At 44.7% G+C, this 15,001-nt stretch overlaps 1 protein-coding gene across 1 annotated transcript in view; it reads right to left on the reverse strand.

The window, feature by feature from the left end:
- The window catches only part of adgrb1a (adhesion G protein-coupled receptor B1a), a 691,398-nt gene that overhangs the window by 134,452 nt on the left and 541,945 nt on the right, over positions 1-15,001 (reverse strand). Inside the window, exon 21 of the mRNA XM_070888471.1 lies at positions 6,108-6,258. Within this exon, the coding sequence (XP_070744572.1) occupies positions 6,108-6,258 (151 nt within the window). The remainder of the gene's footprint in view (positions 1-6,107; positions 6,259-15,001) is intronic.

Here is a 15,001-nt window from a genome sequence, read left to right on the forward strand (position 1 = left end):
TGCTGCATGTGGGCACTGGTTGCTTCATTATCTGAGGAGTTACAAATGGAACTGAACACTGTGCAATCATCAGCGAACATCCCCATTTCTGACCTTATGATTGAGGGAAGGCCATTGATGAAGCAGCTGAAGATAGTTGGGCCTGGGACACTGTCCTGAGGAACTCCTGCGGAAATGTCCTGGGGCTGGGATGCTTGGTCTCCAACAATCACAACCATCTTGGTTTGTGCTAGTAGAGAGTTTTCCCTGATTCCCATTAACTTCAATTTTATTAGGGCTCTTTAATGCCACACTTTGTCAAATGCTGGTTGATTTCAACAGCAGTCACTCTCACCTCACCTCTGGTATTCAGCTCTTTTATCCATGTTTGGCTGTAATGAGGTCTGGAGCTGAGTGGTCCTGTCAGAATCCAAACTGGGTATCGGTGAGCAGGTTATTGGTGAGTAAGTGCTGCTTGATAGCACTATCGATAACACATTCCATCACTTTGCTGATGATTGAGAGTAGAATGATGGCGCGGTAATTGGCCAGATTGGATTTGTCCTGCATTTTGTGGACGGGACATACCAGAACAGTTTTCCACATTGTCGGGTAGATGCCAGTGTTGTAGCTTTATTGGAACAGCTTGGCTAGAGGCGCGGCTAGTTCTGAAGCACGAATCTTCAGCACGACACCCAGGATGTTGTTGGCAAATAGCCTTGGCTGTATCCAATGTGTTCAGCCATTTCTTGGTATCACGTGGAGTGTATCAAATTGTTTGAAGAGTGGCTTCTCTGATGATTGGGGCCTCAGGAGGAGGCCAATATGGATCATCCACGCAGCACTTCTGGCTGAAGATGGTTGCAAATGTTTCAGCCTTGTCTTTTGTGCTTTGCCATCATTGAGGATGGGGATGTTCATGGAGCCTCCTCCACCCGTTAGTTGTTTAACTGTCCACGGCCATTCACGACTGGATGTAGCAGGACTGCAGAGCTTTGATCTGATCCGTTAGTTATGGGATCTCTTGGCTCTGTCTATAACATGTTGCTTCCATTGTTTAGCATGCACATAGTCCTGTGTTGCAGCTTTCCCAGGCTGGCACCTCATATTTAGGTACACATGGTGCTGCTCCTGGCTTGCTCTTCTACACTCCTCATTGAACCAGGGTTGGTGGTAATGGTAGAGTGAGGGATATGCCAGGCCATGAAGTTATAGATTGTGGTGGAATACAGTTCTGCTTCTGCTGATGGCTCACAGCGCTTCATGGATGCCCAGTTTTGAGCTGCTAGATCTGTTCTGAAGCTATCCCATTTAGCACAGTGGTAGCACCACACAATGCAATGCAGGGTGGCCTCAGTGTGAAGATGGGACTTCGTCTCAACTAGCACTGGGTGGTGGTCACTCTCCCACTACTGTCATGGACAAATGCATCTATGACAGGTAGATTGGTGAAAACGAGGGCAAGTAGGTTTTTCCCTTGTGTTGGTTCCCTCGCCACATGCTGGAGGCTCAGTGTGGCAGCCAATGTCCTTCAGGGCTTGGCCAGTTCAGTCAGTAGTGATGCTACTGAGCCACTCTTGGTGATGGACATTGAAGCCTTGCATTCTGTGCCCTTGCTACCCTCAGTCTTCTTCAAAGTGGTGTTCAACATGGAGGAGTCATCAGCTGAGGGAAGGCAGTAGGTGATAATCAGCAGCCTTGCCGAGCTCGTGCTTGACCTGAAGCCATGAGACTTCATGGGGTCCAGAGTCAATGTTGAGTATTCCAAGGCCACTCGCTCCGAACTGTCCTGCCTACAGATGGTGATGGAGGCGTCTGAGAGATTGGCTCAAATTGGCTGTTTCTGTGAGTATGACTATGTCGTGTTGTGCCACCACCTGTGGTGGGTATGCCCTGTCCTACCTACGGATGGTGATGGAGAAGTCTGGGACATTGACTGAAATTTCCCAGGCTCCACCATCACCATCTGTTGATGTTAGTAAGGAGGACTTTGCAGGGTCGACTGGGTGTGCTTTGTCATGTTCGAAGTCGGTGCCTCAGTCAATGCCAGGCGGTTCTTATTTTGTTTTTTCGTAGTGGTTTGGTACAATTGAGAGTGGCTTACTCGGCCATTTCAGAGGGCAGTGGGCCTAGACTCACACATAGGCTAGGCCAGGTAAGGATGGCAGATATCCTTCCCTAAAAGACATTACTCAACCAGATGGGTTTTTATGACAATCCTGTCGTTTCAAGGTCAACATTACTGATACTAGCATAGGGTTTAAGTTCAGTCCCTAAGCGTGACCCTGAGCTTCCAGTTGCCTGTCACTTTAATACCCGGCTCCACTCCACTCTGACATCTCCGTCCTCCTACACTGTTCCAATGAAACTCAACCCAAGCTTGAGGAACAGCACCTCATCTTTCGTTTAGGCACTTTACAGCCTTCTGAACTCAACAATTTCAGAGCATAACTTCTGCCCATCTTTGTCTCCCTCCCCCCGCACCCCCCAAAATCTTATGTATTTTTTTCTCTCTGCAACGGCAGCTGGTAATTATTCCGCCATTTACACCCTAGCTAAACTAACCTTTTTCTAACTTCTGCCGTTACCATTTCAAGTCAGCCCATTATTCCTTTTGTCTCTCTAATCTCCCCTGTCTTCCAACCTATCACAGACGTTCCTTTTTGTTCATTCTTCTCCTCCCCCTTTCAGTGCTCCTTAAGAATTTGTTCTTTTCGAACATTTGCCAGTTCTGAAGACGGGTCATCAACCTGAAATGTTAACTCTGTTTTTCTCTCCACAGATGCTGCCTGCCCTGCTGAGATTTCCAGCATTTTCTGTTTTTATTTCAGATTCCAGCAGCTGCAGTATTTTGCTTCTTTATAGGGTTATTTTACTGGACTAGTAATCCAGAGGGCTGAATGAATGATCCAGAGACCTGAGTTCAAATCCCACCATGGCAGCTGGGGAATTTAAATTTAGTTCATTAAATAAATCTGGAATAAAAAGCCCTCTGAAATGGCTTAGCAATTCACTCAAGGGCAATTAGGGATCCACAATAAATGCTGGCCTTCCCAGCGACGCCCACATCCCAGGAACGAATGAAAATAACTGAATTTAAATTCCCCAGCTGCCATGGTGGGATCTGAACTCACATCTCTGGATCATTCATCCAGCCCTCTGGATTACTAGCCCAGTATCATAAACACTATGTTACCATACCCCCACGAAAAAATTTGTCAAAGTCAAGATGGTGCGTGCAGATAGTATACACTGCAGTAGGGTTGGTTGCCTGCCTTGATGGTAATGAGAGAGTGAGGGATATGCCGGGCCATGAGGTTACCGATTGTGGAGGAATACAATTCTGCTGCTGCTGATGGCCCACAGAGCTTCATACACTGCAGCCATGGTGCACCGATGGTGGAGAGTGAACGTCTAAGCCAATAAAGTGAACTGCTTTGTCCTGGATAGTGTAGAAATGCTTGAGTGTTGTTGGAGCTGCACCATTAACGAAAGGATGGATGATCTAAGTTTGAATGTTAGCAGAGTCGAGTGAAAATCAGCTGTTCCTCTCAAAACCAGACAGTGAACTATTGTACGGCAAGTGACCTATTCTACAAACCTTCTAAGGCCAACTGTAGAGCTTCCTCTCTACCCTCTCGACTAGGAATATTGCCATTAAAGCTAAATGAAAACTGAGGTCTAAAGTATAGATTATTATATATTGGATGTAGAGTTTCCATGAAATCAATACATGGTATTTCTTCATAAAGTGCCAGAAATGGCATTATGAATGCCTTTAACGTCCTCCTTTTAATATCACAGCATAAGCTCCCAACTGCTAATTTGGCACAGAACCCAGAAGTAACTAAAATAAAAATAATTTCCAAAATTACACATCTCAAGAGCTGAGGTGTGGCTCCAATGGACTGTCCCACAGGGTGGTAAGATAGAGGATTGTATTTCACACACTTTCTCTAATCTCTGCTGTAACATTCGTGGCGGGGACTAAGTGGCAGACAGGTACTTCCCCAAAAGGAAAGATCGAAAGATAAATCTGTTCAGAACTGCTCTCCCTGTAATTCCTACTGTCAAGGTTGAAGAAATACAATAGCTAAATTTACAAGGAGTCAACAATTTGTTTTAAATCAACCAGTTTTAAACCGATGAAGATTAATTAGCTTCTGTCTGATATTAGAATCATAGAACGGTTGCAGCACTTTAGCTAGTCCCACTCCCCTGCCCTTTTTTTTCCCTTCAGGTACTTATCCAATTTCCTTTTCAAAGCCACGATTGAGTCTGTCTCCACCACCCTCTCAGGCAGTGAATTCCAGATCTCAACCACTCGCTGCGTATAAAGGTTTTTCCTCATGCTGCCTTTGGTTCTTCTGCCAATCACCTTAAATCTGTGTCCTCTGGTTCTTGACCCTTCTGGCAATGGGAACAGCTTCTCTCTATCTATTCTGTCTAGACCCATAATTTTGAACACCTCTATCAAATCTCCTCTCAACCTTCTCTGCTCTAAGGAGAACTGCCCCAGCTTCTCCAGTCTATCCACGTAACTGAAGTCCCTCATCCTTGGATTACTCTCATAAATCTTTTCTGCACCCTCTCTAAGGCCTTCGCATCTTTCCTAAAGTGCGGTGCTCAGAATTGGACACTATACTTCTGTTGAGGCCGAACCAGTGTTTTATAAATGTGCATCGTGACTTCCTTACTTTCGTACTCGATGCCTCTATTTATGAAGGTCAGGATTCCGTATGCTTTTTTAAACGCTTTCTCAACCTGCCCTGCAACCCCTTTATCATGTCACCCTTCAGTTTATATTTTACTGACCAATTGATGTTTTCATCCTGACAATATATCTATAAATAATGTTCAATGCCATAACTAGCCCATATCGAGCAGGTGCACAACGCCAGAAAAGCTAACATCTACTGTCTCATGCTTACTCTCTTATTTCCATAATTCTCATGAACTTTTCCAGATGGAGACAACAGCCTTAGAATTATTCTGCAATGATGGAGTGTCAATTTTTTTAAAGAAATATAAGCTAACTGTGGAAGGTTATCCTTATCCACAGTTATCTTGGGAACTTGTGACATCTTCTGAGGCGATACCGGTAGTGAGACAATCTACTCTACACTGCTCAACTATGTCTACCGATGAATTAAACAGAAAATGTGAAGATGATTGTAATATACACACCGGAGCATGCTCACAGGTTTGCAGAGCTATCGCTCCACTGGTACGCTCGCGGTCTTCCACGAGAGGTGAGCACCGGAGGGACTGGCGTGCATCATCACCCCCGGCAGCCAAATTTTAATTTGGTTGGTTTTCGTCCCAAAGTTTAATTTGTTAATTTGTCAGTTCTAATGCCCCTCTAGTATTATTTTAATTTACTTGAGAGATGGTGACAGTGGAGAGAGTGGACTAAGACCTATAGTGTAAACGTGTGTGTGTGTGTGTATATATATATGTAGTTCTTGTAATTTACTTTAGCCAATCTTTTCCTTTTTAGGTACCTGTAGAAACTCTTACTATCTGTTTTTATATTTCATGCTAATTTACTTTCATAATCTATCTTCCCTCACTTTATTATTTTTTAGTCGTTCTTTGCTGGCTTTTAACAGTTTCCCAATCCTCTGGCCTCCCACTAGTCTTGGCCACATTGTATGCCCTTAAGTCCAAGGGAGGCAAACTAGTAGGGGGGCATTTGATTTACTGTTTTACAAAAATAGTTGTAGAGCTGTTGCATTGTGAGTGTCTTAGCCAGTCACGTGATGTTCACAAGACTCAATAAAACCCCGGTCAGTTGGGTCTAGGTCATCCACGATGAGGCTTGTAGTTGTGAGCCTAGTGGGTGAACTAGTAATGTGTAGTGTGATTGTTAATTAACCAACTAGTTCTTAATAGCAATCTGTTGCTATGAATTATTTAGCAAAAAACCCATGAAGCCAATATATACTATGACCACATTAACTTTACCATCCTACAACAGTAGTAAAACGTACCAAGGAGCTTCACAGGAAAGGACAGGATGGAAAGGATGGGGTTGTCAAGGCAAAATAGAAGTGGAGTTGTAAACTGATAATAAAATTAGCAATATTTTCCATGGCTATCGGACATAAAAAATGCTATCTACTAACCCCATCCAAGACAAAGAAAACGTTTCCGAATGATTCGATTTCGCAATCTTCCTGTGACAGCCATGTATGACTGCCAGGCCTCTGTCAGCACCCAGCAGAATGACGACAGGAAGAAGAAATGCAGAAACGCTGCCACAAGGGTACAGATCACCTGTCAAAAAAAGTAAAGAAGCATTGACTAGTAAGCTCCTTAACTGAAGCAATAAAATCACTGTGTACCAATGACGTTAACACTTCGAAAGTTAGCCCTGACTTTGCCAATTAACCTGCTGTACAATTACTGCATTTTAAATTATTTAATAAAACTACAGTATTAAGTTTTTTTTAAATCACAGAAATATTTGCCTTACGAACCTCTCCTCCAGAAGGATCTGCTCACTGTGCAGTCCCCACTAAAGTCACACCTACAAAAGGATTGGCTCATTGTCAATCCCCACCAAAGCCTCACCTGCAGAAGGACCAATCAGCCTCCATCGAAGCCCAATTACAGAAAGATCGACTGACAGTTAAATCATAGAATAGTTACAGCAGAGAAGGAGACCATTTGGCCCGTCGAGCCTGTGCCGGCTCTCTGCAGAAGCACTTCAGCTAGTCTCACTCCCCCGTTCTTCCCCCCGCAATTTTTTTTCCTTCAGGTACTTATCCAATTCCCTTTTGAAAGCCACAATTGAATCTGCCTCCACCACCCTTACATGCAGTGAATTCCAGATCCTAACCACTCGCCGCGTCAAAATGTTTTTCCACATGTCGCCTTTGGATCTTCTGCCAATCACCTTAAATCCGTGTCCTCTGGTTCTCGACCCTCTGCCAATGGCAACAGTTTCTCTCTTTCTACTCTGTCTAGACCCTTCATGATTTAGAACACCTCTATCAAATCTCCTCTCAAGCTTCTCTGCTCCAAGTATAACAATCCCAGCTTCTCCAGTCTATCCATGTAACTGAAGTCCCTCATCCCTGGAACCATTCTTATAAATCTTTTCTGCATACAGGACCTTCACATTGTTCCTAAAGTGCCGCGCCCAAAATTGGACACAATACTCCAGTTGAGGCCGAACCAGTGTTTTATAAACGTTCATCATAACTTTCTTGCTTTTTTTACTCTATGCCTCTGTTTATGAAGCCCAGGATCCCATATGTTTTTTTAACTGCTTTCTCAATCTTTCCTGCCATCTTCAATGATTTGTGCACATATACTCCCAGATCTCTCTGTTCCTGCACCCCCTTTAGAATTTTACCCTTTAGCTTATATTGCCTCTGTTTGTTCTTCCTACCAAAATGTATCACTTCGCACTTTTCTGCGTTAAGTTTCATCTGTCACATGTCTGCCTATTCCATCAGTCTGTCTATGTCTTCTTGAAGTCTATCACTATTTCCCTCACTGTTCAATTAATTCCAAGTTTTGTGTCAACTGAAAATTTTGAAATTGTGCCCTGTACACCCAAGTCTAAATTATGAATATATATATATAAAGAAAAACAGTGGTCCTGGTACCGACCCCTAGGGAACATCACTGTATACCTTCCTCCAGTCCAAAAAACAGCCGTTCACTACTACTCTGTTTCCTGTCACTTAGCCAATTTCATATCTGTTCACTACTCATTTCCCACTAAATTCCATGGTACAGGATGTGTCATTGCAACTTCCCACTAAAGCGCTCTATACAGAGTATCCGGTCACTCTGTAGCCCGGCGTAAAATTCCACACAGAAGAATCTGCTCTTTGCTTTGTCCCCACGAAGCCCTCCATGCAGAAAGATCTGTTGACTGGCTAATTCCCAATGATGCCTCGCATACACATTATTATGCAGCCCCTATTCAAGCCCTACATAAAGAAGGATCTGCTCTTTGCTACGTCCCTAATAAAGCCTTCCATGAAGAAGGATGTGCTCACTGCTCAATTCCTAACAAAACCTTTATACAGAATATCTCTCACTGCATTGTTCCTACTTAAACCCTGAAACTGAAGAATCTGCTCTTGGCTGAGTCCTCATACTGAATCTGTTCACGACTCATTTCCCACTAAATCCCATGGTACAGGATGTGTTCCTATTAACACTCCCGATGTACAGAAAGCACTGATTGCTATTCAATTCCCAACAAAGCATTACAAGGGTGATTTTTATTTTGGTATATATTGATAATATGTCAAACACTAGAATTGAATTGCTTTTAAAGAGATATTTTGAAACCTGATTCTCCTTAAAACTCTGAGAACTAAACCGGAAGTATTCGAAAGCAGCTTACCTCATGCGAGGTAGAAACAGATTGCCACACTGACCCCATTTGCACTTTGTTGTTTTAAATCAACATTAGCTTTCAATATTTCCCACTCTTGTCGGCACAACAGAGTTTAAGTCACACTCTCTGCCAACACATCAACTAATGCAGTGAATTGGTTGTTTTAAAAAAATGTCAAAGACCTTGGCGGCAAAGCTGCCAATGCACAAGGACTACATGCATTTGATCAATGTCATTTTGCAGCTGTGTGATAATAAGAGTTAATTCTTTTCAATGGAGCACTGTGTACAGCAATCTCTCCGGTTAGCAGGTGCCGACTCCGAGGGTGCTGGAAATGGCGGCAGCTATGCCAGTCTACAGAAACATTCAGAGCAATTATTCCTTTGAACAGTTTCACAGCTACAATGTAGATTAGCTGACTGGATCATTTAAATGCAGGAATTTCAAACCTGTCATCAAAAAAAACCTCAATTATAAAATGTCCTTTATTACAAATAGGAATTACCATAAGATTGAATTGCTTTTGACGGGCTTGACTTTTGTAAGGTTCTGGATTTATTGAAATAATGCTAATTCATTACAATTGGTTGAGCAGTGAAATTGCTCTTAAGTGAGGCAACCTGTGATTTTTTTTTTTAAATGATCTCGACAATCGACCTGTTGACACAAGGTATTGATGTCCCAACTGCATTGCTCCTGCAGAGGACTGAGGCAAATCTGTCCCTGCAAATTTCCCACATTGTCAGTTCCTAATTTCCACCAGATCATCGGGGTGGGAAGCAAAAAAAACAAAAGAAAGGCATTTTTCTAGAGGTTGCCGAACAGATTGAATTAAATCAAGAACCTCCTTCCACTCGATGACACCACAGCAATAGCAAAAAACCTGTATTACAAGTTTAAGGTGATGCCTCAGATTTTCCCTTATGGTCACTCCCATAAGTGATTGGTGCTTCTTACATTTAGGGTTGCCCCCACACTTCACTATCTAACTATAACGATAGCATAACCTTCGGGTGCAACAATATTATTCCCTTGGGATCTGAAATGGATATTTGTGTGCTTCTTCAATCTTTTTGAAGGTTAACTGAGAAAACAAAATAATAAACATGCTATGCTTCCTCACGTCAGTTGTTTGTCAAACCAAGTAATATGATTAAACTACCCACCTAAATACTGCTTCCAAGCCTGGTCAAAGATTGCCCTTGCATTTTTCTGTTTAAGTCTGACTAACTTCACAATCTTGGCTGGACTTGACTGGCTGCCCATGTCTCTGTTTTTAATCTCTCCCTATTCACAACCAAAGAGGAGCGCCTATTCCAGCCGATCTCTGGCGAGCACCCGGGACAAGGGATCTCCGAATACAATGTGTGTGACGTGTTTATTGATGATTGAGACAGACTTAACAAATTGCTTGTTGCTGACAGTCTTCCAGGAAAACAATTTTCATCAGCATATGCAACATCTTGATGTTGTTAATACTTTCTTTTAAAACACAGGGGCCGAAATTGCACCTTTGCGCAGGGCCAGTTGGCGCTGGCGGCCAGCGATAAGGATGCGCTAAAGGGTTTTCACCCGCGCGCTACACACTGAATTGCCCCCGTGGTCAGCGGGCGAAAAGGGCTTTGCGCTGCACCCCGCGATAATGTCATCGCCGTGCGCCACAACCCTTTATCGCCCCGCGCCGGCCTTTTCAGTCGGCCCGACAATGGCGGCTGCTGGCTCGACCAACAGGCAGTCCAGCATCTCCTCTTGGGTGCCAGGCCACTGGTCCGGCCGACACCCTCCCTGGTGGCCCAGTGGGCGGGGCACAGAAGGTGCTGCTCAGATCGCAGCGGCCCTCCCGTTTAAGAGAAGGGGAGGGATGTTGCGATGCAGTGTGTCAGCAACGCACTGACATCATCAGCAGTGCATTGTTGTGAGTAGTGGGCGCTGAGCGTCACACGCTGCGAGACCCCCGGGAGCGCCACAAGAATGCACCGTTACCGACCCACCATTTTGTTTCCTCCAAGCGGGCAAATCCGCGTCGGCTCTGGTATTTCCCACACCGGCGCAAAAACGAATCACTAATTCAAATTATGCGCTGCAAATCTAGCGTGGGGCAATTTCAGCCCTCCAATCGTTAAAAGAAATCCTTTCTGTGGAAAATGGGACAAAAAAATCCGGAATAATGATGTGAATACTGGTGTGAAACATAGAAATTAGCAAGAGAATTAAAATGAGATGGGTGGGGGGGTGAATGGAGGGAGTGAAATACAAAAATGACGAGTGTTGCAGAGCTGAGTCCTGTTGCACACAAGTGCTTCAAATCAGACTTTCATTCATCAGCAGTAATTTTAGCAGTACTAAATCAGAATACATTTAGAACTCGGTAAAGGTCTGCTTACACAGCTGAATCCTGACAAACACATCATTAATTTGCAAAGAAATATTATTCTTGGCTGAGGCATTCTGAATTGCAGACAACTTTGGCCAGTTGGCTTTGTACCATAACCAACTTAAATCACTCATTCACAAAAAATCAGCTGTCTCAAGGTGAAATTGGCAGTTGATTAGTCCCAGTCAGTGCTTTCGGCATTGGAAACTGGATTATTTGGGCAACAGTGAGCAACTGGATCAGGGTTTTACAATTATGGGGCATGGAAATGGAGCAAGTAGTCTGTAAAATGGGAGCGAAAGGGACATGGCTTGCTGACTGTACCCTGGATTTTTCTGTATGGCATTTCCAGATTGAAAATTGAATCTAAAATTTCAAAGATGTGCAGCAGAAACCCATTGCTCATGAAATCGCTTTGGGGAAATAAAAGCTTTTCTGTCCAAGTAAAGCGTATGTAATATCCTCTGATCCTCTTAACCCATCTGATATCTCAATTAACATGATTCGAGATTATCAGGATATAATTACAACTGTTCTATTCAATATGGTAGCCATATTTTAACATCACCAATACCAATCTTACAATAACTCAGTCCTTGCAAGTGCATTATCATTCTTCCCTTCATAGACATTGAAATGTCAGGTTTAAAAATTTTCCCAAAAGCCCAGCAGATAAGTATACCCCCGAGTGATACTCGGCCATAAAAGCCAGAAAAGGGTGGGTACAAGTCACATTTTGTGCTACGTTAGCTGATCTCACCTTGGACAGCAGTGGCTGCTACTATTGACCACAGGTGTCAGCCTTGGCTCAGTAGCAACCTCACCTCTGAGTCAGAAGGTCACTCTAGAGCCTTAAGCACATAATCAAGGCTGACACTTTAGTGCAGCACTGAGAGTGCACTGCATTATTCGAGGCGCTACCTTTCGAATTAGCACTTCTCTACCCTCTCAGGTGGATGTAAAAGATCCCAATGTAGTATTCACAGAGAAGCAGGGAAGCTCTCCTGGTGTTCTGAACAATAGTTATCATTTAACCAACTAAAACAGTTTAATTGCTCATTCATCTCATTGGTTACCAAGGTTCCCTGCATTCCAATAGTGACTGGAGTTCAAAAAGTATTTCATTGGTCGTAAAGAATTTGTGGAAGTCCTGAGGTTGTGAAAGGTACTTTCTAAGTGCAATTTCTTTCTCCCTTTCTTTCATTCACAGGGCCTCTGCTGGAAAACATGCACACGCGGGTATTAGGTGACGGCAATACTTTTTTTTTAAATTTGCTCCGGGATGTGGGCGTCGCTGGCAAGGCCAGCATTTATTGCTCATCCCTAATTGCCCTCGAGAAGGTGAGTCATTTTCTTGAACCGCTGCAGTCCTTGTGGTGAAAGAACTCCCACAATGCTGTTACGGAAGGAATTCCAGGATTTTGACCCAGTGACGGTGAAGGAACAGCGATATATTTCCAAGTCAGGAAGGAGTGTAACTTGGAGGGGAACTTTCAGGTGATGGTTTTCCCATGCACCTGCTGCCCTTGTGGTAGGTGGTAGAGGTCGTGGGTTTGGGAGGTGCGACTGAAGGCAGCTTGGGGAGTTGCTGCAGTGCATCTTGTAGATGTGATTGGAGTGCCAATCAAGTGAGCTGCTTTGTCCTGGATGGTGGTGAGCTTCGTGAGTGTTGTTGGAGCAGCACTCATCCAGGCAAGTAGAGATTATTCCATCACAATCCTGACTTGTGCCTTGTAGATGGTGGAAAGGCTTTGGGGAGTCAGATGGTGAGACACTCGCCGCAGAATACCCAGCCTCTGACCTGCTCTTGTTGCCACAGTATTTATGTGACTGGTCCAGTTAAGTTTCTGGTCAATGGTGACCCTCCCAGGATGTTGATGGTGGGGGATTTGACGATGGTAATGCCATTGCACGTCAAGGGGAGATGGTTAGACTCTCGCTTGTTGGAAATGGTCATTGCCTGGCACTTGTGTGACGCGAATGTTACTTGCCACCTATCAGCCCAATGTTGGAATGTTGTCCAGGTCTTGCTGCATGCGGGCATAGACTGCTTCATTATCTGAGGTGTTGTGAATGGAACTAAACACTGTGAAATCATCAGCGAACAACCCCATTTCTGACCTTATGATGGTGGGAAGGTCACTGATTAAGCATCTGAAGATTGCTGGGCCTAGGACACTACCCTGATAACTCCTGCAGCCATGTCCTGGGGCTGTGATGATCCAACAACCACAACCATCTTCCTTTGTGCTAGGTATGACTCCAGCCAGTGGAGAGTTATCCCCCTGATTCCCATTGACTTCAGTTTTACTCGGGCTCCTTGATGCCACACTCGGTCAAATGCTGTCTTGATGTCAAGGGCAGTCACTCTCACCCTACCTCTGGAATTCAGCTCTTTTATCCATGTTTGGCTGCAATGAGGTCTGGAGCTGAATGGTCTTGGCAGAATCCAAACTAGGTATCGGTGAGCAAGTTATTGGTGAGTAAGTGCCGCTTGATAGCACTTTTAACATGGAAAATAGAAAATATGTCCAGGAGCAGGCCATTCGGCCCTTCGAGCCTGCACCGCCATTCAATATGATCATGGCTGATCATTCAACTTCAGTACCCCACCCCAGCCTTCTCTCCATACCCCCTGATCCCTTTAGTTGTAAGGGCCAATGAACTGGACTCAACAACTTTCTGTGGCAGAGAATTCCACAGGTTCACAATTCTCTGGATGAAAAAATGTCTACTCATCTCGGTCCTATATGGCTTACCCCTTATCCTTAGACTGTGTCCCCTGGTTCTAGACTTCCCCAACATCGGGAACATTCTTCCTGCATCTAACCTGTCCAGTCCCGTCAGAATTTTATATGTTTCTATGAGATCCCCTCTCATTCTTCTAAATTCCAGTGAATATAAGTCTAGCTGATCCAGTCTTTCCTCATGTCAACCCTGCCATCCTGGAAATCAGTCTGGTGAACCTTCGCTGCACACCCTCAATGGCAAGCACGTCCTTCCTCAGATTAGGAGACCAAAACTGCACACAATACTCAAGGTGTGGTCTCACCACGGCCCTGTACAAGTGTAGCAAGACCTCCCTGCTCCCATACTTAAATCCCCTTGCTACGAAGGCCAGGATGCCATTTGCTTTCTTCACTGCCTGCTGTACCTGCATGCCTACCTTGATAACACATTCCATCACTTTGCTGATTAGTGAGAGTACACAGATGGGGTGGTAATTGGCCAGAAGGCATTTGTCCTGCTTTTTGTGGACAGGGCATACCTGGACAGTTTTCCACATTGTTGGGTAGATGCCAGTGTTGTAGCTGTGCTGGAACAGCTTGGCTGGAGGCACAGCTAGTTTTGGAGCACAAGTCGTCAACACAACAGCCGGGATGTTGTCGGGGCCCGTAGCCTTTGCTCTCACCAGTGCACTCAGCCATCTCTTGATATCACATGGCATGAATCCAATTGGTTGAAGACTGGCTTCTGTGATGGTGGGGACCTCTGGAGGAGGCCGATGTGAATCATCGACTCGGAACTTCTGGCTAAAGATGGTTGCAAACGCTCAGCTTTGTCTTTTGCACCTCCGTGGTGGGCTCTGCCATCATTGAGGATGCGGATATTCATGGAGCCTCCTCCACCCATTAGTTGTTTAATTGTCCACCACCATTCACAACTGGATGTGGCAGGACTGCAGAGCTTTGATTTGATCCATTGATTGTGGGATCTCTCAGCTCTGTTTATAGCATGCTGCTTCCGCTGCTTAGTCTTGTGTTGCAGCTTCCCCAGGTTGGTAACTCATTTTTAGGTACGCCTGGTGCTGCTCCTGGCATGCTCTTCTGCACTCCTCATTGAACCAGGGTTGGTCCCGTGGCTTTATGGTAATGGTAGAGTGAGGGATATGCCGAGCCATGAGGTTACAGATTGTGGTGGAGTACAATTCTGCTGCTGATGATGGCCCACAGCACCGCATGGATGCCCAGTTTTGAGCTGCTAAATCTGTTCTGAATCTATCCCATTTAGCATGGTGGTAGTGCCACACAACACGATGGAGGGTATCCTCAGTTTGAAGACAGAACTTCGTCTCCACAGTGACTGTGCGGTGATCACTGCTACCAACTCTGTCATGGACAGATGTATCTGCGACAGGTAGATTAGTGAGGAAGAGGTCAAGTAGGTTTTTCCTTCATGTTGGTTCCCTCTTCACCTGCTGCAGACCCAGTCTGGCATATATGTCCTTCAGGATTCGGCCAGCTTGGTCAGTAGTGGTGCTACCGAGCCACTCTTGACTCTCT

Source organism: Pristiophorus japonicus, chromosome 1 (assembly GCF_044704955.1).
Source record: "Pristiophorus japonicus isolate sPriJap1 chromosome 1, sPriJap1.hap1, whole genome shotgun sequence".
Lineage (NCBI taxonomy): Eukaryota > Metazoa > Chordata > Chondrichthyes > Pristiophoridae > Pristiophorus > Pristiophorus japonicus.